Source organism: Leuciscus leuciscus, assembly GCF_965113295.1.
Source record: "Leuciscus leuciscus genome assembly, chromosome: 6".
NCBI classification, from domain to species: Eukaryota; Metazoa; Chordata; class Actinopteri; order Cypriniformes; family Leuciscidae; genus Leuciscus; species Leuciscus leuciscus.
Genome location: NC_138730.1, coordinates 11,954,108 through 11,981,008, shown reverse-complemented (window position 1 = coordinate 11,981,008; position 26,901 = coordinate 11,954,108). Strand labels below are relative to the sequence as shown.

General features: G+C 38.4%; 1 protein-coding gene across 1 annotated transcript; it reads right to left on the bottom strand.

Annotated features, from left to right (window-relative positions):
* Window positions 1–520: 520 nt before the first annotated feature.
* LOC309500351 (uncharacterized protein) lies at window positions 521–12,006 on the bottom strand. The gene is made up of 2 exons (XM_082171928.1): window positions 11,759–12,006; window positions 521–3,610 (listed from the first exon to the last, which is right to left on the bottom strand). Exons 1-2 carry the CDS (start codon window positions 11,898–11,900, stop codon window positions 2,457–2,459), a joined length of 1,296 nt encoding a protein of 431 aa, XP_082028054.1. The 5' UTR covers window positions 11,901–12,006; the 3' UTR covers window positions 521–2,456.
* Between the last annotated feature and the right edge of the window lie 14,895 nt (window positions 12,007–26,901).

Below are 26,901 nucleotides of genomic sequence, written 5' to 3'. Positions count from 1 at the left end.
GAATGCTTGATTTCTTATTTTAATTACCTTTATCAAAAAGTTGATATTGAGCACTATATTGGTCATCACATAAATAATATATCATCCCCCATTTAAAGGTGATTACATCATGGTGATTCTTCAAATTTTAGCACTTTGGGTTAATTTTTATTTCTATTAATTACTTTTTCAAAATGTTTAGATTTTGTTGCTGCATTACTGTTCCAGAGTTTCAGTCTGACACTATGAAGACCTACCACAGAAATATTACATTTAAAACTATGACTGAAATCAATTTAAATCACTTAAATATTCATTAAGTATTTTACCCAAATTTTGATCATATTTTTAACTGGCCAATTATAAAATAATTTATAGCAGGCGTTTTTAAAATATAAAGTATTTTTCAACATAAATTAATAGTCTTTTCTCACCTTTATGTTATAGCCATGCAGATTTACTAGCTAGACTAACTAGCTGAACTCAAATCAGCTGCAGCAGGACTGGACACTCCTGGTTCATACAGCAACACCAGACGACATTTATAGAAAATCATATGCATCAGTTTATTAAAGAGGCAGTCAAAGACAACAAATCAGAATTCAGTGTAAAAAAAAAGAAAAAGAAAAAAATAAAGCAAGGTTTATAAACGAAAAGACAAACACAAAGATGAAACAGGCCGAGATGTCCATGAACACGAGGCCTGTCTCACACACAGCAGTGGTTATGAGGAGAATGCTTCAAATGGTAGCAGTAGTGTGCAAAACTTGTCACAGTGAAACATGTTCCCTATTTTTATCAGAAAAACATTAAATTGAGAACAATGGACCTGGATAAGAGTATTGTACACTTCATCAGAAATCATAAAAAAAATAAAAAAAAAATTAAACATTTTACTGAAAGACAAACAAAAAACTAGAGCCCTGTAAAATCAGCTATTTTTTTCTTTTTTCAGTTTTTCTTTTTTCACAATTTCAGTTTTTTCCCCATTTACATTTTTCTGGATTTTTTTACATTTATTTTAATGGTTAAATGACATTCTATTAATCATGTCTAATTAATTGAAGTCATAAAACTGAACTTTATGGGATAATTTTTGGGAGAACTAACCCTTTATTTACTCACCCTCAAGCCATCCTAGGTGTATATGACGTTCTTCTTTCAGACGAATACAGTCAGAGTCTTATGGATTACTTTTAGGATCTACAATAATAGGACCCTATGAAATCAGCTGGAATTTGTTCCCAAATTAAAAATGTTTCTCTATTTTAATTGTTCTGGATTCCATTACAATGGTTAAATACAATTTTAGTAATCATGTCCGATAACTGAAGTTATTGTCAAGAAAAAAAGAAAAGAAAGATCTGCACTTCTTTATCTTATTACATTTTAATTTTAGGAGTGCTGATCTTTCCATTTTTTCTTGAAATTTATGCAATTTACATGGATCGACGCAACCTGATTCAGTAGAGCGCAATGATTTCATCTTTCTTAAAGGGTTAGTCCACCCAAAAAATGAAAATTCTGTCAGTAATTACTCACCCTCATGTTGTTCCAAAACATTGCTTGCTAAACTTATGGTTGAGCCACTGTAGTCACTTGGACTATGTTCAAGTATGCCTATGCATTGTCTTTACTAACTTTCTGGGCCGGCAAGTTTCGATCCCCATAGAAGCCTATGGAGGAGTGATCCAGCTCTCAGATTTAATCAAAAATATCTTAATTTGTGTTCCGAAGATGAACGAAGGTCTTACGGGGCTGGAACAACATGAGGGTGAGTAATTACTGACAGAATTTTCATTTTTGGGTGGACTAACCCTTTAATAACCGAAATTGTAAGACTCAAATCAATTCATGATTAATGGTTTTAATAAATTTTAATAATCAACAAGCATGTCTAATCAATTAAATTCATAAGACTTTAAAGCTGCAGTGCGTAACTTTTGGTGCTCTAGTGGTTAATAAACAGAACTGCATGCGTCTTGCGAACATTGTAGCCGGATCTACTTCTCTCTGTTTATGTCTATGACGAGTCACGCGGATACTGGACCAGTCTAAAATAGTCCCAGTATAAACACTTATTATAGGTGTACCGTAGTGATTCAGGATAAGACAAAAAAACTGTTTGGAAAATGGATTCATGCTGCAGCAGCTTTAGCCATTAAACATTTTAAAATGTATATATTTTTCAAGAAACTGTGTTGTTGAGAGACGCGGAACATGCAGATTTCAGATTTCAATAGTCTTTTTGTGATTCGATATTCACAGACACTGGCGATTTGTTTAAGTATACAGCAACACTCCTGATTTATTCATCCAAAATGTGCCAAATTCTTAGACATTCCATGTTATATGATAAATTTCATTTTTATAACTCGATTCCCAGCCATGTATTTCGCATCACAGAAATCACAGGGCCCTAAAAAAAACTATTTAATCAAAACATGGAAGTGTTTGGACCTGAGGATGAACTTTGCTCACTGTAACAACTTTGGACAATGCTGTTTTTTATGCATCTGTAGATTACTCGATGTGGCGAAACACTTGCCACACTGCGGGCATTTGTAGGGTTTCTCTCCGGTATGAACCCTCTCGTGGTCTTTCATGTGTCCTGAATGAGTGAAGCTCTTCCCACACGTCAGGCAGTGAAACAGATTCTCTCCCGTATGGATTCTTTCATGTGCTTTCAGGGATCCCGAAACTTTAAAACTCTTATCGCAGTACGAACACTTGTACGGTGATATTCCAGTATGAGTGTTTTGGTGTTGCTCCAAGTAGTTGGCTCTGCTAAAGGCCTTCCCACACTCAAAGCACACATGATCTTTCATACCGGTGTGAGTTTTGTAGTGGTCTTTTAAATTGTGGAACCACACAAAGCTCTTGTCACAGAAAGAACAGGTGTAGGGCCGCTCATTCGCGTGAACTTTCAGGTGTCTCTTAAGCTGTGATGCGAAGAAAAAAGTCTGGCTGCACTGCTCACAGCTGAAGGGCCGTTCTCCGAAGTGATACAGCAGGTGTTTCTTGAGAAGCGCTGCCCCGGAGAAGCTCTTGCCACACTGAGAGCAGTGGTGTAGCTTCTCTCCAGAGTGTAGTTTGGTGTGACTCATGAGGTTTCCTTGGTTCGTGAAGCTCTTCCCGCACTGCTGACAGGTGAACGGCTTCTCTCCGGTGTGAACTCTCAGGTGACTCTTCAAATGGCCTTTTTGTATGAAACTCTTCCCACACTGCAGGCATTTGAACGGCTTCTCTGCGGTGTGAATTCTGACGTGATCGGTGAGGTGTCCTCTTTGAGTGAAGCTCTTGCCACACTGGTCACATCGGTAAGGCCGTTCTCCGGTGTGACATCTAATGTGATCCTTAAGGTGTCCGTTGTGACTGAAACTCTTATCACAGTAACGGCACACGAACGACTTCTCTCCGGTGTGAACCCTCATGTGATCGCTAAGCTGTTTCTTACACGTGAAACTCTTTGCACACTCGTGGCATGTGAACGGCTTCTCTCCAGAGTGAATTCTGATGTGATCGTTAAGGTTACCTTTATTTTCTCCACTTATGAAATGAGGTTCCTGATGCTGATGTTTCCACTCCACTTCAGTCAGTTCTTGACTTTCCTCTTTCACCTCCACCAGGACTAAACAAAGGGGACAAATGTAAACAACAGAAGACAACACGTCACACATCTGGTCAATACTAGATATTGCTCGATACAGCTAAATATCAGATACTAGATACAGCTAAGATAACTGGAGGTGACTGACACCGAAAGCCTTGCAAATTAAAGATATGAAGAAGCTTAGCTTGTGTTAAAAATGAGGCGGAAACAGTGCAGAGGATGCAGTTCTTTTCTAGGCTTTCCATGGGAAACTTTATTTTATGCCATCATGCAGCAAAGCTGCTTTGCAAAGTAGTAGTAGTAGTAGTAGTAGTAGTAGTAGTAGTAGTAGTAGTAGTTTATTTCTTCGGTCATTATGAACATTCAAATCTTAGGTCACATGTAATTCAAAGATCCTGTACATAATAAAATAATAAAAAATAAAAAAAAACAAAGAAAGAAAAAACGAAATGAGTACACTAGAAAGATAAATACAAAATGTGTACATTAGAAATTTAAATGCTAAATAATGTCTGACCGAAGGGGTTTAGGCTTAAGTCAAGACTTATTTTGCCTAACCCCTTTTACAACTTAAGACACTATATCCAAAGATGACACAATTATACAGTTTCTCTTATACCAGCGATGGTAACATGTAAGCACAGAACTTAAACTTCAACAATCAAGATTATATTATGCATCCACTATCAACTACTTTTCTAATGTTCTTCATTCAAGTGTTCTATACTTTTCCATAATGTTTAACTTATACATTTTCTTAAATGCATTAATAGTTTTAGAGCGCTTAAGTTGAATAAGAAGAATGTTCCATAAATCAACTCCTTTAACTGATAAACACCTATTACTCTTCGCCATGGGTTTTTGTAACAGATCAATTCCTCTGAGGCTGTATCTAGATTCTCTGGTTTGAAACATCTCTCGTAAACAGTGAGGAAGCATGAGATTGTGAGCCTTGTACATCACAACTGCTGTGTAAACATCAACAAGATCATGAAATTTTTATATATTTAATCTAATAAAAAGTGGATTTGTTGGGGCAAGGTATTCTGCATAGCTAATCACTCTAATTACTTTCTTTTGCAATAAGAAAATGGGTTGTATATTAGTTTTATAGGTATTCCCACATATTTCCACACAATAGCTAAGGTATGGAAGGATGAGGCAATTGTACAGTATATATAATGCGTTTTGATTCACAGAGGTTTTTATTTTACACAGTATAGCAATAAGTTTTGAAATTTTAGTCTTTAGTATATTTAAATGCGCTTTCCAATTTAACTTGTCATCAATATTGATTCCCAAAAACTTTATTACATACACCCTTTCAATTTCTACCTCCCCAATTTTGAGTCGACATAGTTTGTTTACTACCTTGTTTCCAAATACAATATATTTCGTTTTATGCAGATTTATGGAAAGTTTATTTACTTCAAACCATTTTTTTAGTATCTTAAGTTCAATTTCTACTGAATTCAAAAGCAGCTCAAGATCTTTTCCCGAACCGTACAAACTGGTATCATCAGCAAATAGGATACATTGCAATTTGTTGAGGACTTCACTAATTTCATTAATGTACATAAATAGTTTAGGTCCCAAAACGGAGCCCTGAGGAACACCGTGGGTTATTTTTGCCTCCATTGAACTGATACCATTCATATGTACATACTGATTTCGGTCACTTAGATAACTTTCTAGCCAAGCATGTGCTAAGCCCCTGACACCATACCTTTCTAATTTATTTAAAAGCAATGCATGGTCTATAGTGTCAAAGGCCTTGCTAAGGTCAATAAAGGCACCAACAGCATATTCACTGTTCTCAATAGATGTTGATATCTGTTCTACTAGTTCAGTGACTGCCATTGAAGTGGACCTATTGGATCTAAAACCGTACTGATGTTCAGGTTATGCTTAACAGGTTATGCTTGTCTATAAAGCTATCAAGTCGTTTCACAAATAGCTTTTCCAATATTTTTGAAAACTGCGAGAGTATTGAAATCGGTCTGTAATTGGTAAACTGTTGCTTTTCTCCACTTTTAAAAATAGGTATTACTTTGGCAGTTTTAATTTTACTCGGAAAGATACCCATTAAAAAAGACTGATTACATATATACATTAACGGAGTAACAATACAATCAATGATATCTTTCACGAGGACCATATCAATGTCAAATCCATCTGTTGTTCTCTTGGTCTTGAAGGAATGTACAATTTCCATAATTTCTCTTTCACTAACACTTTCAATGAAAAGTGAGTTTAAATTATTTTTAATATTAATTTCTTCAAATTCTTTTATATTGTTTGATTGCACAATTCCATTGGCTAACTTAGGCCCAACACTGACAAAAAAGCTATTAAATGCATCTGCAATTTCCTTTTTTTTCACTGATGATTGAGTTATTCACTGTGAAGTAATTGGATATTCTTCCTTTTTTCTCCCTTTCCTGATAATGCCATTCAAAACCCTCCAGGTACCTTGGGTATCATTCTTGTTCTGCTCCAACAAATTGCAATAGTATGCTTTTTTGTTAGATCTTATTATTTGAATTAACTTATTTTTATACATTTTATACCTTTCTTCAGTTTGTTTAGTCCTTTGCTTTAAATAAACTCTATAGAGTTGTTGTTTTCTTTTACAGGCCTTAGCTATGCCCTTAGTAAGCCATGGCTTATCCTGGCTATTTTTGTTTTTAATGTAGCATTTCTTACGCGGACAGTGCTGGTCATACAATTGGATTAGGGTAAGTTGAAAAAAAAAAAATGTAAAACGTGTTAAAATTATAGAGATCACAAAATAATGAGTTTACATTAAGCACGATTATGCTTAATAAGCCAACTATTATTTGCACGTGATAATTATTCGCACGTGATCGTGTAAATGCATTAACCCGTTTTCATTTATCAGAGAAAGGTCATAAATTGCTTCAGCATAAACTGATCGACTTTTAGATTTTTGCCCCTTACGTCGATTTCGCCCAGCATGTAAATGCATTAACCGGATTTCTGTCGTCTTGAAGTGCGCATGCATGATACGTCACAGGAACGCGTCATTAAAGTAATAGTTCACTTCAAAATGAAAATTCTGTCATAATTTACTCTTCAAGTTGTTTCAAACCTGTATGGATTTCTTTCTTCTGCTCAACACAACCGTTTGGTTACCGGCATTCTTCAAAATATCTTTTACAGATTTAAAACAACTTGAGGGTGAGAAAATGATGACAGAATTTTCATTTTTAAGTGAACTATTTCTTTAATGTGGATTTAAGCGCATCCAGACAGAGCGAGCGTTTTGCAGTAAGGGAGGAGGAAATATAGCGCAAACTCAGACTCTTTCTTCACCAAAAAAAAAAAAAGTATATAAGTGCTCTCATCTTTTGCAGCAGAAGGAGAATTGGTTCAGTCAAAATGCTGCATCTGTAATGAGAGGATAATATATGAGCCGTATGTTACCCGCTGGCATGTTGCAATACTCTTCTTCAGTTTTAAATGCTTTGTTTATTGCAAACGACAAATGAAATACTTCGAATCAGATACGCAAATTATTATATTTTGATGTCACTACCAGGAAATAACCTGATTTATTAATAAATGGGTTTGCATGCAAGTTATCGTGCATGTAAACGTGCTTTATGAATATAACTGGGAATCATGCGACAAACAGTTACATGTTTCATCAATCTTTTACAACCTTCTGTCACTTGTCTGATCTTATAAAGTTCCAGGGATCTGAAAACTTTGAGGACATCATTACATTTCGATACATCTGCCCTTTCCAATAGGGGTGAGCGGATCGATCCTGAAGCATCGATACTGATGTTGTATCGAAAGGATCGATCCTCAAATAAAAATATCGATACTAAGTTATTTTATGACTACTGATTTTATTTATTTACTACTAAAGCTAATAAGTGTAGTTATGAACAATTTCTCATACACCTCTCCTTTCACATCAGTTTCACAGGCATCATAAGTACATATACGGTTGGCATCATAACAGAAAATAAAGGAGCGTCGTGTGGAGCCATTTCACTGCCGTAAATGAAAACACTGTGAACTGCGATGTATGTAGAAAAGCAATTCGCTACCGTGGCAACACCACTAATTTATATAAACAAATCAAAACACACGAAAAAGCGAGCTTAAAAAAAAAAAAAAAAAAAAAAGCTCCTCAGACAGAACGAAAGAAATCCTTCAGACAGACCCCCGGACCAGCACTAAGAAACCACGGTCATCTCAGCTTTAGAGAGGCAAAGAATATCCAGGTAGCTACAGTGGTCAAAGTATTATTTTAGTCATATCAGATCTTCAGCATTAATGTTCATTTTCACAGTGTAATTCACCCTGAATTGGTCATCATTTGTTACTATAGCAGACTGATTAAATATAGACTATATATTCTGACATAAAATAATATATTCAGCCCACTGAAACATGCTTTCTAAATGAATAATTTCACTGGAATTGAAATCTATATATACACTCAAACCTGAAAAATTTAAATGGCTGAATATTCCTTTTGTGTCACCAGTGAAAAGGACACTATAGGATTCCTATATTTAAACTACATGTAGATAGGCTTAAGGCTAGATTAAACTATTTCACCTAGGTGATTCCCTAAGAGCCATGGATATTACAAGGAGCCTTGCTGAAATTATTGCAAAAGACCGGCAACCTCTCTCTCTGAGGGTTTTAGGAATTTTGTCAGGACACACGATCCACGCTTCAGGATTACAAGTAGGGAAAATATGAATGAGTGCCGCTCAAGAGTGAAAAAAATCTCTAGATGGTGCAAACAGTGTTGTACTCACAACAGACATGTGGACATCAAGAGCCACAGAGGCTTATTTAACCGTCTCGTTATTGATGAGAACTGGCAAATGCAAGCATATGTCCTAGAAACCCGTCGTTTTTCAGGAAAACATTTGCTCAGAATTAAAAAGAGTCACTGATGAATGGGGCATAACAGACAAAGTTCAGGCTGTTATCACAGATAATGATGCCGATATTGTTGCTGTTGGGCACAAAGCAGGTTAGGCACATTTAGTAGTTAAAGACTCCATTGAGGCTCTCCCTGATCTCCTTCACATCCAGCAGAGATACAGTGGTGTTGTGGCTTTCTTTCTAGCCTGGTAATACCAGACTCTGCTACTTCACTTTGCTTCGTATACAGAGTCTGGAAGGGCATAATAGAGAAGTGTTTTCTCTCTCGCGGGGGGGTGCTTGTCTGAAGTTTAAAATCATTGGTTACCCGTAAGCCAATCACATAACGTTTGGTTATGGCGTGTGTTATGCGCATGCTCAGCCGCATCTAACTTCCACTGTAAACGCATGTATGATGCAAAAACTAAACCATCGAGCGAAATACCGGAGTGAACATGGCTGTGAATGACTTTTGCAGATTATGTGAAGTAAATCTACGCATCCACGGTTCAATCAGCGTCTACGTCACGGCTCTCAGCTCGCCCTCTGTTCGTTGATTGGCCCGGCTGTTTTCAGGCCGGTGGAAAACTGAAAGATAGGCTGCTATCTCAGACTGACTACAGGAGCGAAATGAAATTAGCGGAAGTAGGAAGTCTGACGTAGTCAGGCTACTTTCTTTCACCACAGCACAACTCAAAGTAGTTCAGAAACAACTGAAGTTTCCAGAACACAAACTGATACAATCAGTTGAATGACCTCACTGTGCTTAAGTGAGGAAGACCACAGTCAGGTTCTCCATTGATGCCCTGAAACCATTTGAAGAGTAACAAGAGAGATATCAACGGAAAAACATGTTTCAGTTTCAAAAGGGATTCCCCAGGTGTCACCACTTCTGACAACTTCGGTTCCGAAATCTTTGAGCGCAATCTGTGTGTCTGTGATTGGCTACAATGATCAACGCACGGAAGTGTCTGAAAGTGTTTTAAAAAACGGGAGCTGGAGCATTTAAAAAGAACAAGCAGGAGTCTATCAGTGGACCGGTCCGCCGATTTATACATGTATATTTACAACATGTTTTTGAAGCGCTGATCATTGTAGCCAATCACAGACATATCCGATGAGCACGTGAACACAATGGCCAATCAGAGGTGTTTACGATTCTGCTCAACAGCGGCACATTTTTAAAATTTCAGTGCCGATTTGGCTGCTGAGATGTCCGCATAATGCCAGCGTCGTTTCAGAGGTATCGAAACCTTTTATGGTCTTGCTGTCAGTGCCTACCTGGATGCCAGATTTAAAAACCTTGGGTTCCGCGACATGGCAAATGTAAGAATCTCTTAAAGGAAATTCAGTTAATGAACCAGACCTCAGCCTCTTCACATCAGCTCCTGAATCAAGCTCATGCTCGGCCTCAGAAATGGCTACTGCCACTACCTCAAGCTCCTCTCCTCCCAGCAGCATTTGGCACTGATGCCTTAATCGAAATGTGCCGGTACTCAAAAGAAAAGCCAATTCCACAGGATCAAGAACCACTACTTTGGGGGAAAATTAATGAGCCAACATTCCTTGCCAAGAAACACCTGGGAGTCACTGCTTCATCTGTTCCTGCAGGAATGAGTTTCTCGAAGGCAGGACAGTTAATAAGCCAGAGAAGAAGTGTAATAAAAGGGAAAAATGTAAACATGTTATTATTTCTGAACAAAAACCTTTGTACTCAGTAGTAACAGGGTGACAGGGCATAAAAGGGGTCTCAGGGAACATTTCTTTGGACACAGGAGGGGATCTGGGGTTAAAAACGAAAGATTGAGAATTAAACAGGTTTGTAGTCATTTTGTTATTATTATTTAGTTATTTTCAATTTATTTACTTTGTTTTTCCACAAACAAGTGTGTGCAATTTGTTTATAAACTAAGGCACAGAAGTGTAATGAAAGGGAATATTTTTATTTTGTTCTATTTTTGTGCCTTAACAAAACACTGAATCAAAAGTAACTGAAAAGAAGTTTTAAAACATTTGTTCAGTAATCATTTTGTGCACTTATTTTATTTTTTTATTTTTTTTAAAACAGAGTAGTAGTACTACTGGGAAAGGGAGAAATTATGTTTTGGTACTATATTATTTTTTTATTCTATTATTATTTTTATATTATTCTTCTATTTTTCTGTTCTTAACCTGTTATTATTACTATTCCCCAGTAATAATTTGGTGCAAAGTTCATGTTTGCAAATTCAGCTTATTACAGTAATACACATTTTTTTATTTGGCTTAATAACAGGTACATTAAGAGCACAAATCACAAAATATTTAAGTGGTCATGAAAATGCTCCCAAATAAATGTTTAGGACGCACAGATTAAATTTCGAGCCTTGTTTTTAAAAGTAAAAAGTATCGGTATCGGATCTATACCAAATTTTACAGTACCAATGCCCAGATTGCCCACCCCTACTTTCAAACAGACACCAGAACGCGCAGTAATCCCAGACAACTTAAAGGCATCATGCATTCAACATAAATTATTTGATTTTTTTATGAAATATTGCAGTAGGCTACTTATTATAAGTGATTTATCAGCGCAGGTCAATAAAAAAAATAAAAAAAATCACGTGCCTCATATTCTTTCATCACAATAACTTCCCGTTGCTCTTGCAACAACATCTCTTCTTTTTTTCTGGTGTAGTGTTGGCACGAGGTCGGGACTACATTCTTTCTAATTTGACAAGACGTTTTGGTAAAAAAAAAAATCAGGTCCTCCTTCGAAATCGGGTCTCTGTTAGGACCCCAAGCAATCCCATTGGCTCCAAAAAATAATACTTTTAATAGGTATGATAAATTCGGCTTGAACAACGTTATAATGACCATTAATGTCTGTATTAGTTAGCTTACATACCAGCATAACATAAAGATACCCAATTAGCCTGATAGCTTAGCTTATATGTATAATAAATAATGCATATTGCACTTAGCCAACATGTATTCAAAAGCATCTTTAAAGTATACGTGTTAAATGTCCAAATATTTCAATATAATATACTATATATAAAAGTTCAATATATATAATTATCAAGTGTCCCTGAAGAGCTTGGTTAGCTGGTCCAGGTGTGTTTAATAAGGGGTGGAGCTGAACTTTGTAAGAAAGTAGATCTCCAGCACAAGTAACACCCCTGACCTGAGATCAGCACTTCTTACTACAGCCGAGAAATGTAAAGAAGCGTGTGATGATGTGATGATGTGATGAAAACAGACACCAACCTCTTTGTTCATCAGTATCTTCATCTTTCACGCTGCATTGTTCTGGATCACTCATGTCCACAATCTCTACTTTAATATACTCCATCATTACAATATTATCACACATATTTGAGTTGTTAAACCCGGAGTTCTCCCCGCTCATTTTGAGTCTTCCTCAAGTTTAAGATGATGCGAATCGCTGCATTATTGAAACGTCTCGATCCAAACTAGCTTCCTCTACTCTTCTTCTTCTTCTTCTTCCTCTTCTTCTTCTTTTGAATTGAATGGCGGTTGGAAAACCAGCTTTGGCGCATTTCCGCCCCCTACTGGGACGGATGTAGAAGGAAAGAAAGAGGGAATTTTAGGGGGGAAAGAAAGAAATTTACCGATTTTATTAAGCGGTTGATTCAAATATGTGTCATCTCTTATTTTGCCACAAACTTCTCTCACATTTAGACTTGTTAATTTCATATAAATGTCTTCCCTTTCCTTACTGTGTCCACAACTCTTGCCATATACTCTTTAATTCTCTTTTTGAGTAACCCTTCATTTGATTTGTTCCAGAGTGAAGAGCAACACTGTGTAACGCGGGTTCAGCTGTTATCAGCGTCTCGGTTCACACAGAAAATGCTGCGTTTCACAATCACTATTGTAATTTATATACATTTTTAAAATTAGAGTTAAAACAATATAATAATATCAATAGGCCCAATACTCGCAGCCCTATATATGCATAATAAAATAAACATAAATAAATAAATAAATATATATATATATATATATATATATATATATATATATATATATATATATATATATATATATATATATATATATATATATATATTCAATATTCCATCTGTTTACCTGCATGTTGTTACCGTGCGAATGTGTGTGGAAATTGAAATATTAAATTAAAATCTGAGCGTTCGGCTGACAAAAAAACTTTTGGGAACCTCTGGTCTAAATGAAGCTGAGGAAAGGAGAGGGTTACAGAAGAAACTCCATAAAGAACAAGCGCTCAGAGTTGTGTGTTGCTTGTAGACTGAGAGACAAAAGCCTGTCGATCGCCCCCTGGAGGAGGAAGAAACAATGACGAGGCTGAGCTGTGCTTTACCTCACCGAAAGCAAACAGAAGCCAGAGAGAAAGCAACATGAAAGACAAATAAATGAAGCAATTGAATTTAAAAGGATAAAAGAAGAACCGTGGGAGCCGAGCCATTAAATGTATTAGTGAATTGATAAAGCAAAAGCTTACAGCACCTGGTATTCCCAGGCGCACTCTCCTCTAAGTACCTATACTGACCAATTATTGACCAATCATTGAGCGCCGTTGAGCAGCTCAATCTACCAATCACTGAGCTCTGTTGAGCAGGCTGCTTCCTCAACCCACCAATCAGATGGCCCCATTGCTTTGATTGACTGACCGGGTCAAGTGCATCATGTGAGTGACAAGCGTAAACAACACAATGGACTGAGATCAGTGACAGCAAACAAGAGGTAAGTCCTGTATATTCTCCAGTATATTCATATAAATGCTTTCTAACAGTTTTTTTCTGCATGGATTTACGTGCAGTAACGTTAATTACAAAGTTATTAACTGTTAAAGTTTTAAAAGCATTAATAGGGAAAATATAATCGCCCATCTAACTACTAACATGAATCGTAAACTGCAGTAATTCTTGATAGTCTAATGTTTTACTAAAAAGTAAATACTTTGGAAATACCCAAACATAATCAGGGCTGGACATAGGACTAACCTACTATCCAAATACAGGTAGATTTTACTTATGGCTAGTAACACTACTGTCTGCTGCCAGTTTGTCCTGTTGGAATTGACTGACTACATACTGTACATTTAAATAGTTTAGGCCTGTTTTGTCCAGCTATCTCCACTAATCGAAACAATTTTGTCTCATAGTAACTGATAAGCCATTAACAGTCAATAACATGTTAAAACATTAAAAACACAAGACAAGCAAAAATATAGTCTAAAATTATAAAACCATTACCTTTTGAACTTTCAGCTAATCATATGAAATGTCACATTAAAAGGTAAATCGGATAACATCCGTAAAGATTACTCAGTACCTGTGTATTTTATTTTAATTATTATTATTTTACAAAATCCCTTTTTACTTCTACTTTAAGTAATAGTAATAGCAGTACTGTTACTTGTGTACATGTACATTTTGCATCTCCTGGTCTTCCAGTGTTTAGTCCCCTGTACAGTTTGAAAAGAAGAAAATCTGAATCTGTTTCTGTTTTATTACAACAGATAAAAAGCATGGATTTGGAGGGACACGAGTGCAGTGTATGTGGCAGTAGTTTCTCTGTGAAGTCCAACCTGACTCGGCACATGCAGCTTCATGGTCCAAACACACTAAAAACTCCTGGGTCAAAAAGAGACCAACTAATTTCTGGGTAATTTCAACCCAGAAAATTGGGTTATTCTTTTTGACCCAAATTCTGGGTTAAATACCTGACCCAAATATTGGGTTTAAAAAACCCAACATCTGGGTAGAAATAACCCAAAAATGAGTTGATCCTTTTTTTAACCCAGAAGTTGGGTCAAAAATAACCTAACTTGGGTTACTATCCCAGTATGCCTTATTTCAGAAAATAAAACTTTGTTTTATATTATATTACACACTTCAAGCACTTTTACATTTTTATTGCATTAAATTCAAATATAGGCTATATGAAAAAACACACACTTGGACATGTTTATTTTCCTATTTATTTTAGGTTACACTGCAATAACAATATTAAAATAAAAAATAGAAAAATAAACAACAATTTTCTGAAGAGCCTCAGAGGAATGAGTCCTCCTGTGTCCTCATCAAAGAGAAGAAATGCCTCCTCATCTATGTCTTCATCTGAAAGACAGAAAACAAGACAACATGAGTATTGTTAATAAGTCGAGACAATTGTGAACCACTCACCAGACACTCTTTCATTATCAAGCTAACAAATAATCACTTTTAAGGGAATGCTGTGGCTTTGTTTTTTTTCGGGTTTTTTTTTACGTGGCCCAAATTGCCAGTTAACTAATGTGGTTCTTTTGCAGCATTGCCCATTTTGTGTGAATGACAGTCTATACTGTCCATCATTTCTTTCATTAACAAGTGTAATGACATTAATGCAAAGGTGAATATCTGGCATTCATATGCATAACAGCTTAAAGACAAGGCACAAGTATCTTTTAGGGTTATATAGATATGCATACCCCACTGTCGAAGAAGTTGTAACGTTACTTTCACAAAATCTTGCACTGACACATTTAAGCCTTATTAAAGAAAAATGTTTAGGTATAACTGTTAGAGAGATGATATAAGGGCAGTAATAGTAAAATCTCTAAAATTATCTATCAGTTCAGACAGCCGCCACTCAGTTAGCTTTTCAGCAACAAAGCTGTCCATTCAAAATGACCTGGAGAAAACATAGCAATATAGAGGTTAACAACAATTCGAAGACTTGACCCGCTTCTTTAACGCTCACTACTTCAGCCAGTAGAGCACTGTATAATATGCAGGCTTGGGAGGGTTACTTTAAAAATGTATTCTGTTACAGTTACAAATTAATTCATGAAAAAAGTATTCAGTAACGTAATCCAAGTACCACAATATGAAAATAATGTAATCTGATTACTTTTGGATTACTTCAAGGTCACATATATAAATAAAGTCTGCAGTAGCCACTGTTCAACTGCAGTAGCCACTGTTCAACCTGAAGAGGTCAGCAAAAGTTGGTTTAGGGTTTAGTTACCCTTTAAGAATTTGGTCCGGTGTAAAATATTTGCAAAATATAAATGTCATATAGCTGTAAGTAACTATGTTGTAGCTAAAAACCTATTAAAACTAAGCAATCATGTCTCATTTCCACAACTTGGGAACACACAGCCAAAAATGGGGATATTTTGGGGATATTGAATTTAATTTTATCAATCAATAAATTCCACTAGAAACAAACCTTGTTGTATTATTTTAATTTAATACTGTGAAGCTGCTTTGATACAATCTGTATTGTGAAAAGCGCTATACAAATATACTTGACTTGACTTGACTTGACAGCCCTGAATATTTATGTAAAGGGCTATACAGACATCTAGTGGCTACTGTATGGTATTACAGATTATTTTTGTTTTATTTTTAACTAACATGTACAAGGAACAAACAAAAAACACAACATTTTAAATTTCTACACAATCTAAATATTCGTTTATTTTAAAATAGGCCTAGGCTACATGTTGACTAAAGCCATGATCTTTCTTAATTTGCCTGACTAAACTTGGGGCGTTGGCAGTGGGAGTTCCCCTACGTTACCTAGGCAGCGAACATATCCCTTTAAGTGAGAAGAGATTAAGAAAGGACATAATGGTACAACCATATGTTGCTTGCATTTTCTTCTTTGAAAACAAAATATCAGCGGAATTTCCATGAATGGAAAGCGTTTTTGTCCCGTGGGCAACGTTTCTACCCGCAAAAGTGATTAATTCAGTGTCTGAGGAGATTGTAGACAGCTGTTATTTGCGCATGCACCAGCGACCGGCCAGGTCGCACACGTGAGTCATTACTGGCAACCATTTTGCCGGGGCTTCAGCCCCGAATGTTTTTTGAAAAATTGACTGACAAAAATGAATCCAGACAATAGCCTATGTAAACCCCCGAAATCATAAGTTGCCTTATTTCATTGTGCTTTAGCTTTGCAGCTGTCTCTGACTGGTGATTGTTGAAATCTGTCTCACGCCTTTTTTTAAATTTATTTATTTATTTATTTATTTTTATTAGACATTAGACATAACAAACATCAAAAAACACAATAACAAGACATCAAAAAACAATTTTTTCAAAGAAAAAATCCAAAAAAAAAAAAAAAAAAAAAAAGTAAGGGGATAAAACCAATCTGTTATGTATAGAAACCAATAATTTGTACTACTTACAAAAAAAAAAAAACCATTAAATCAATTTTCAATTAGCTTCAATTCTTTAGCAAATATAATTGTATCACTACATTTTTTGTTATCAATACATTTGAGAGACTCAATATACAATTCAAATTCACTCAAAAAAACCTTCAAACATGGTTTAGAATTACTCCATTTACTCTTATGAATATGAAATTTACCTAACAATATCATAAGATTCATCATAAAATTAACAGAAGCAATTTTCGACTCAAAATAAATGATAACACCTTTGGATGCAAGTTCACAATTATGACCAGACTTCTGTTGAAAGTGCCTAGAAAGATCATCCCAAATTTTTTTAGAATGATAACATTCAAAGAAAAGATGTAGAATTTTTTCTGGCTGATCCAAACAAAAAGTACAATTTTCATCAATATCCATAAATTTTGATAAAGTATAATTACTAACATAAATATTATGGAGAATTTTCAAATGTACTTCTCTAAGTTTGTTAAATATACAAAACCGAAAGGGAAGCAACCAAGCTTTTTTCCAGATAATCTCTGAGAAGCAAATATTCCAGAAAATTTTCCCTCTAGGCTGAACAAATTTATTTTTATAAAATATATTTCTAATGAATTTATTTGAGCACTTTTTACTGGTAAAGTCTACACCATTTAAATAAAGAATGGGATCAATTCTACAAATGTCAAGGGACATCATATGACTTCTCATTAACATCATTAAACCAGTAGGAATGGCTTTTATTACAGAAAAATACTCTTTATATTTAATAGGAAATGCCCACTTATTCATGAAATTTTCATAAGAAAGAAACTGAGCTGACTGATCTAAAAGGTCAGATAAGAAGTAAATTCCTTTATCTTTCCAACTCTGTAAATAAAGAGATTTCCGGTTTACTGTAATATAAGTATTATTCCACAAGATTGCTTTATGTGGGGAAAAGTTATGTACATAACATAACTTCCAGGCCTTAAGAGCTTGTTGGTAAAAGTTGGATAATGTCACAGGCAGTTTGCTAATAGAGTAATCACATACTAACAAAAAATTTAGACCTCCAATCTTTTTAAAAATATTATATGGAATAAAAAACCATATTGAGTCTGATTTAAGAAGACAGTTTCTGAGCCATTTTACTTTGAAAGTATAATTTAAATCGAAAAAATCCAAAAGCTCAAAACCACCTTCATTTCTTGGACCATGAAGAACCTCCTTTCTTAAATGATGATGTTTATTCTTCCAAACAAATTTTGTAAATAAGTCATTGATTTTTTTACAAATCGAATCTTGAACAGCAAGAGATAAAGCTTGATAAACAAATCTAGATACCCCTTCTGCTTTGGTTAATAGGACTCTGCCTATGATAGTCACGTCTCTTTGAAGCCAATTATTAAAGATGTTTTGAGTTTTTTTAAGTTTTGGGGAAAAATGTAATTCTTGTCTTTCCGCTATATCTTTTGTTACATTTATTCCTAAATACTTAACCTTGTTTTTTACTGGGATATTACTTTTTTTTTTTTTTTGAGTCATAGAGACACATTATTTCACATTTATTTACATTTAGCTTTAATCCTGAGGCATCAGAAAATGCACCTACTAGCTGCAGTACTGCGGGCAACTGTTCTTTATCTTTCAAAAAAAGAACAGTATCATCCGCAAGCTGAGTTAGTCTAAGCTGTTTATTGAAGATGGTAAGTCCTTGAATATTTGGAGAATTTAAGACTTTTATAGAAAGAAACTCATCTACAATGAGGAACAAGAAAGGGGCTATAGGACAACCTTGGCGCACTCCTCTACAGATGGGGAATCGTTTAGAGGCGTTAGGATATAAATTAATCGAGCTATTAATACCTTTATGGAACATTTTAATTATAGAAATAAATCTTTCCCCAAAACCAAAGGATTCAAAAGCCCTATACATAAACTGATGCTCAATCGTATCAAACGCTTTGTGGAAGTCTAAGAAAACAATTAAAGCCTCTGAATCTACTAAATTTGAGTAGTCAAATAAGTCCAAAATTAGTCTAATGTTCCAACTTATGTGCCGTCCAGCCATAAATCCAGTTTGACACTCATTAATTATTTCGTCTAGACCTTTTTTCAAACGAACGCTAGTTACGTATGTAACTGTGGTTCTGTGAATTCTGGATGACCGCCAGAGGCAGTGTAAACACTATGGATAATCGCTGCGCCAGCTAAGATAGGTCGAGTAAATATACCAACAAAGTCACGTGCGTGACGTATGCTGAGCCCTGGAGGATTATAGGCTACAGTAGCTCAGCAATCTACCTCGGTACGCCTTTCTCGCGCATTCCGAGTGACTGAGAACTCTGGCGGTCATCCAGAATTCACAGAACCACAGTTACATACGTAACTAGCGTTCTGTTTCATTCTTACTGACCGCCAGAGGCAGTGTAAACACTATGGATGACACATACCAACATAGTCATGAGGAATGCCACCCACCTGATGATTTAAGGCCGCTCCAGAAGAACCGCAGAACTAACGGCATGATGAGCAGCAACGTTGACCTTATAAAACCGGGCAAACGTGCATGGAGAAGCCCAGGTTGCAGCAGTGCAGATATCCACCAGGGGAACTCCTCTAAAAACAGCCCATGAAGATGAGATGGCCCTAGTGGAATGGCAAGTTAGTCCACAGGGCAAAGGTCTTCCTGCTGCCTTGTAGGCCAACGTAATTGTCTCCACTATCCAGTTCGACAACCTTTGCTTCGACACTGGAGCACCTTTCTTCACACCACCATAGCAGACAAATAGCTGGTCTGACTGTCTAATCTGAGCAGTAGAGTTCACATAATATTTCAAGGCACGGACAGGACACAAAAGTTGGGCACTTGGATCAGACTCTGAAGAAGTCTGAAAAGAGGCCAGTTCGATATGCTGATTTATGAACTGAGGAAGAAGAACCTTCGGAAGAAAAGAAGGATTTGGTCGTAGAACCACCCAGGAGTCATCCGGTAACCAACGCAAACATAGATTGTCAACAGACAGTGCGTGCAACTCACTGACTCGTTTTGCAGTAGCAATAGCTAACAAGAAAGAAGTCTTCAAAGACAGCCATTTAATGTCAATGCTTTGCAAGGGCTCAAACTGGGGTGAGGCCCAGAAAATCAAGCACGAGTGACAAATCCCACACAGGAAAATGAGGATTCCGAGCAGGGTTCAGACGGCGTGCACCCTTCAGAAAACTGCAGACAAGACTGTGAGAGCCAAGAGAAGATCCACCAACTGGAACATGATATGCAGAAATAGCAGCAACGTACACTTTCAGCGTGGAAGCTGCTTTTCCTTCTTCCAGTAAACGTTGAAGAAATCTTAAGATACTCGGAATGCCACACGTTGCAGGAACGACTCCTTGTTCCTCACACCATGCAGAAAAAAGCTTCCAACGAGAAGCATAAATCTGCCGTGTGGAAGAAGCCCTAGCATTAGAGATGGTGTGAATAACAGCAGGATCACAATGCTCCAGGGAAGGGTTTAGCCCAATGGCCAGACCCAAAGCTGCAGACGAGACGGGTTCGGGTGCCAAACACTGGCCTCCAGTTGGGAGAGGAGGTCCTTTCTGGGGGGAAGCTTCCATGGGTTTCCCGTCAGAAGTCTCAGCAACAAAGGAAACCATGGTCTGGCTGGCCACCGAGGTGCCACAAGTAACACTCTGTGTTTGCGCAGGGAGATCCTGTGCAATGTCTCCCACAACAGAGGGATAGGAGGAAACGCATACAGCAGGCAGTTCGGCCATTCGTGAGACAGTGCATCCTGGCCCAAAGGACTGGACACTTCTGTCCTTGCAAACCATAATCGGCAGTGGGTGTTCGTCTCTGAAGCAAAGAGATCCACCTCTGCTCTTCCAAATCTTAGCCAGATCTCCTGGACCACAACTGGATGAAGCCTCCATTCTCCTGGATGTACTTGATCCCTGGAAAGAGCATCTGCTGTCTGGTTGCATACTCCTGGAATATGAGCTGCTCTCAGTGAAGCGAGTCGTGGCTGACACCATGTCAGAATCTCGTGAGTCAACCGTAGAGACCTGCGGGATCTTGTGCCGCCCTGGTGGTTCAGATGGAACACTGTTGAGGTATTGTCGGACCGAACGAGAACATGGCGGCCTGCCAGAACCGGCATGAAGTACTTTAGGGCCAAAAACACCGCCCTCAGCTCTAGCAGGTTGATATGTTCTGTGGCCTGGATCGGTGTCCAACGCCCGCAAATATTTCTCCGATTCCACGTTGCCCCCCATCCTGTGAGGGAAGCATCTGTTGTGACCAACTCCCGACGAGAGGAAACAACACCCAGTGTCACCCCCGCCTTCAGAAACTCTAACTGTCTCCACCGCTTCAACGCACATATGCAACGGTGAGATATGATAACCAGTCGATGGCGATGCCTGGTGGGATCTAGCCGCAAACTGTTGTTCCATAACTGGAGTGGTCTGAGGTGGAGTAGACCCAGGGGGATCACCACAGTAGCCGCTGTTAACATGCCTATCAGTCGTAGGACCACCTCGTACTGTAAAGACACTCCCGGGCGAAAGCGAGCCAAAAGTTGCAGAATGTTTGTCACACGTTCCTGAGACAGGGTGGCAGACATTAGACAGGAATTCAGGGTCATTCCTATGAACGTAGTGGTCTGTGATGGAATCAGACGGCTCTTTTTCTCGTTCACAGAAAACCCTAGCTTCTGCACATGACTCAAAAGCATTCTGGAGTCTTGTACTGCCTGCCGCTCTGTTGGGGCACAGACAAGCCAGTCGTCCAAATAAGGAAGGATGCGCATACCTCTCATCCAAAGAGGAGACAGAGCTGCACTCACACACCTTGTAAAGACGCGAGGAGCAAGGGAAAGGCCGAAGGGTAGTACTTTGAATTGGTAAGCTTGATTCCGAAAACTGAAACGTAGAAACTTCCTGTGATGTACAGCAATTGGGACGTGAAAGTATGCGTCTTTCAGGTCGACACTTACAAACCAATCGTCTGCAGTCACAGACCGAAGAACGTCGGCTGTGCGCAGCATTCGAAAAGGAAGGACCTTCAGGAACAAATTCAGAAACCTCAGGTCGAGAATTGGACGGAAACCACCGTCCTTCTTTGGAACAAGAAAATATGTTGAATAGAACCCGTCTCCCTGAACGAGGGGATGGACCTTTTCTATGGCTCCTTTCTCTAACAGTGAACAAATTTCCAGAGAGAGAGCCTTTGCGCGAACCGCATCTCTGACAATTGTAGGAACAATTTTTGAGAATCCGGGAGGCCGGCGTCGAAACTGTAGAGTATATCCCCTGCTCAGAGTCTCCAGCACCCAAGGGTCTGCTGTGTTTGATCTCCAGTACTCCAAATGATCTATAGAAAAACGATCGACCGCCGGCCTGACTGTCTCAGGCTTTATGTGTGCGATTTTTTGTGTTTGCGGGGGGACGCTGACGGGGTCCCCCTGGAAATGGTCGATGAGGTGGGCGAAAAACTCTTGCATCTTCAGGAACACGAGGTCTTTGAGGGGGCTGTGACTGAGGTGTAGCGTGTCGTCAGAAACGTTGCTCCATTGGGGCATAGTGCTGTCGGGTCTGAACCGCTGGCATCCTAAACGTAGGGTTGCGCTGCACCTGTGTTAGTTGGCGAGTGGCTTCAGACAGTTTAACTCTTTTTTCTAACAGTTCCGGAACATTTGGACCGAAAAGATGCCCGGGAACAAAAGGAAGGTCTCTCAATGTCTTTTTACAGTCCTCCGGCAGTCGTGCTTGGGCAAGCCACACCTGACGGCGGGCAGCCAGAAGCGTGGCTGTTAGATTACCCAGTTCGCGGGTCACATGGCCTGTAGTCAACAGAGCAGTTTGCAGAAATTGTGAAACCGAGGGATCCGCATTTGCCGGTTCAAGCGTACTGGTGGTAGCAAGGAGTAACTGGCAGATTGTATTTTCTGCTCGGGCAATGTAGGCAACTGACTCATATGCCTTTTTAAGCAAGGAATCCGTACGACCGCATTGCGCACTGGGACATCGTACGTTCCCACGTAGGGCCTCATCAGGAGACACCACCAAAGCTGCCACAGGCTGCTCAATTTCCGGAGCGCGACCCACCCCGATAGAATCTGCTCCAGCCATGGATGCTAGCATTCGAGCAGTCTTTGGGCGCCGCTTAGGCGGACCAGAACCGGTGAGAGCATCTGAGAATTCAGCCACAAAATCCTTACATGGTGGCATGGCAAAAGAGGTTGAAGCTGTGGTCTGTCTGAAAAACACATTTGTTTGGGCAGATTGTGCAGGTGACTCATCAAGTCCCAAACGAGCAACTGCCATTCGAAGCACAGCCAAAGTATCATCGGAGGAGGGCTGGGCCTGTCCAGACGACTGAACAGACCCCCCACTAGACCCCTCTGCTGCTGGGTAACCAGTGAGAACAGCCTGAGGTGAAGGTTGTGCAGCAACCTTCAAAGTATCCCCATGATCGTGAAAAAATGAATCTGAAGCACTTGTAGAAAGCACATCGAACTCAGAATGATGGGAAAAACAAGGGGAGACAAGAGACTCTTCCCGACTTTGAACATTTTCATCCTCCTGTGTCATCTTTACAGGCGGAGCACATGTGGCAGGCTGAAGCGAGTGAAGCAGGCGTTTCAGCTCCGCCATCTCAGAAGAAAGTGCCGATACCGTCATAGAAAGTGAGCCTTTTTCAACATGTGAATGTACATCGCCTCGCGATTTGGCCTTTTTAGCTGGGAGGGGAGCACCAGCTGCCGCCGAGGCACGGCGTTTTCGAGTGCGCGAAGGGCCTACATCTACCTGCCCAAGTTTCACCGTTGAATTAGGGTCTAACTCGGCAAGACGGAGCTGTCGTTCCGACATAGGCAAAAGGCTAAGTGCATGCACGGGTCCGTGAGAGCCTCTCGCAGATGTTGAACGCCCAAACACGACGGGCAGACGTCAGGGAGAAGATGATTAGGGCACAGCTTACAAGCCATTGGGAAACCAGTGGCGATCGAGCTGTTAGCCATCATTACTCGCTAACACCCTCGGTGAACCGTAAGGTTAAGTTAAGCGGAATGAAAATAATAATAAATAAATAAAATAATTACCTCGGTGAACCGACAGGTAATATTCAACAAGTAAAAGAAAATATTAAGCGTTTAAAATGGTCGGCGGATAGAACCGAGGAACCATAAAGGTAAAATGCATTCGAGGAAAGAAAAAAACACTCAGAGAAAACGTTACGTTAGATCAACGGGAGACCGTTAATATAGGTGCAGTAAACACACGCCACCGGATTGCACCGAGAGGCACAAAGTGTTACCGATAAAGTGATATAACTCACCAAGTGTTGTAAAGTAATCCAAAATCTTGTAGATGCGCACTGTCACAGCTTGTGAGGACGAATCTCGCTGCTCTAATAAGCTGCACTTGACAGCGCGAAAATATCCAATCCAATACAATGAATAGAACCTATCTCAAAGAGGTGAGAAAGCGAAAGAGGTAAATTGCTGAGCTACTGTAGCCTATAATCCTCCAGGGCTCAGCATACGTCACGCACGTGACTTTGTTGGTATATTTACTCGACCTATCTTAGCTGGCGCATATGGGTTAATTAACCATAGATCAATCCTTGATTGTAAAGACTTTGATGAATTACTCCAAGAATAAAATTTTTCATTAAAATTCAAAAATCTCCAAACATCCACTAAAGAAAGATTGGTACATAATGCAGTAGTAAACTTAAATTTTGAAGTAGAAAACATATGAGGTGGGAAACGATCTAAAGAATCATCTGGGGCGTCATTAAAACCACCACCCATTATCAAAAAGGCACCTTGATATTTCCCCAACAGTGCTGAAATAGAATGAATAACCTCCGTAGACATATTTTTGGCTTGAACTGAAGAGTTATGACCATAAAAATTCCCTAAAACAAAAACAGAATTATCCAATTTAACAACCATAAGTAACCATCTACCTTCTTTAGAGCTAACCAATTCTAATATGTCACCTTTAAATTTATTTAACAGAGTAGCGACACCTGCCGAATGATGAGAACCATGAGAAAAGAAGATTTGATCGCCCCACTGAGAACGCCACCATTTAATATCAGATTCACACGAATGAGTCTCTTGTAAAAAAATTATATTTGCATTTGCACGCCTAACAAAAATAAACATGGACTTCCTTTTAGTGCTGTCTCGTAAACCCCTAACATTAAAGGTCCCATGACATGAAATTTTCACTTTCTGAGGTTTTTTAACATTAATATGAGTTCCCCTAGCCTGTATATGGTCCCCAAGTTTCTAAAAATTTCAATCGGTGTAAATCGAGCTTTTGCTATCTTTCTCTGCCTTTGAGAAAATGGAGGCTCATACACGGGTTTCTTGTATACAAACAATACCGGATGCGCGCGCATCCAGGAGGCAAAAAAACGCTATCTGTTATGCCGAGTTCTGTAATAAAAGAATAAAAGGACATTGTAATTAACGTAGATTTCGCATTGTTTGTAATTTTTTGTTGACTCAATAATAAACTGCAATTTCAGAGTTGGATCTGTTTGTTTGTGTTTCATATTAATATAACATTATGTAAAAAGTCCAACTGTTTACGAATCAAAATCCGGACATACTGTGATGCATGTATGAATTATCATGTTAGACTAAGTTAGTAATGTAATAGTCAATGTTAGCAGTGCAGCATCTAGAGCCCGAATTTGCTTTTGTATAAGTTAACCTTGTTTACGTTACTTTACGACCTGCAACATTTCATGACTGCACACACATAACGTTACTTACTGTAAATCAAAGATTTGACGATGGATTATGTGCTGTCATGAGCACATACTAGAGTTTAACTGCTCAACCAGTTATGAACAGTGAAAAAAATCCATGTTTATTTTTTCAAACAGCTATTTAGATCGCAAATTCGACATTTAGTATACCAAGTGTGTAGTATACAAGAAAACATTCAAATAAATGCTGTTCTTTTGAATTTTCTATTCATCAAAGAATCCTAAATAAAATATGTCACAAAAATAAGAAGCAGCACAACTGTTTTCAACATTGATAATTATCAGAAATGTTTCTTGAGCATCAAATCATCATGTTAGAATGATTTGTGAAGGATCATGTGACACTGAAGACTGGAGTAATGATGCTGAAAATTCAGCTTTAATAAATTACACGTTTTCTTTTTGAATGCATTTTAAAATGTATGTTCCAATAATATTTCATAATATTCCTGTTTTACATAATTTTTTAGCACAAGAGACTGCTTTCAAAAACATAAAAATCTTACCAACCCCAAACTTTTGAACAGTAGTGTACATGGATTTCGAATAAAATAAATTATAATTATATATATCAGGCCATACAATTGCTGGCCACTTGTCATCCACAATCCAAAGATCGTCATGTATTGCGTGGGGATCCGGCAAGATCTCACCATTGCTGAGAGTAAGTTTTTTAATATTATCGCCATGTACATGTGTGAAGTCATGAAATGTTGCAGGTCGTAAAGTAACGTAAACAAGGTTAACTTATATAAAAGCAAATTCGGGCTCTATAGATGCTGCACTGCTAACATTGGCTGTTACATTACTAACTTAGTCTAACATGATAATTAGCATTTTGACTTAGCGACAACACCACCACTATGCTACTAGCCTACCCTAAACCCTTTAACGTTACTCTGGTACGAAGGCCGCGGGTCTTTTCTGCCTCCTGGTTGCGTGCGCATGCAGTGATGATGTCGCCGAGAAATCCATGTATACGCGCTGATCTTGAATCTCCTCCTTATGACGTCATAAGGAGGAAATGTTACCTCCCCTGTCTCCGCTTTGCCCGCCCAGAGAATATTTTCCGCCCATGAGAAAATGCGCTAGGAAGAAGGAACGCGCGCGCGCGATTTTAGTTTGTCCACGAGACGAGAGATATCATGGCTTTTGAGCGAGCGAAGCATAACAATTGCTCAATAATTGGATGTACAAATGAACACCGAAGGGTCAATACAGAGCTGGGCTTGCTGAACGTCTGAAACTAAAGTCTGGATCACTCTCTTTGGCTCAGCTACACACCTCGGACAAGTAAGTCAACTAATGATATATAAGTGTGTTGCTTTACTGTTTATGGTTAACGTTACCTAGATTTTACACGTAGAATGTGGCTGTAACATTAGCTATGCAGCTATGCAGTTTATGTGTGTGAATACACACACTGTAACGCGAGTGTTGTACACGTCTTTGTTATTTGGA

What these genes read in the sequence shown, in the direction of transcription:
- LOC309500351 (XM_082171928.1), bottom strand. Translation starts at nt 11,900, where the DNA reads ATGAGCGGGGAGAACTCCGGGTTTAACAACTCAAATATGTGTGATAAT. An exon ending in AGATACTGATGAACAAAGAG is followed by an intron (nt 3,611 to 11,758) that starts GTTGGTGTCTGT and finishes CCCTTTGTTTAG; the next exon opens with TCCTGGTGGAGGTGAAAGAG.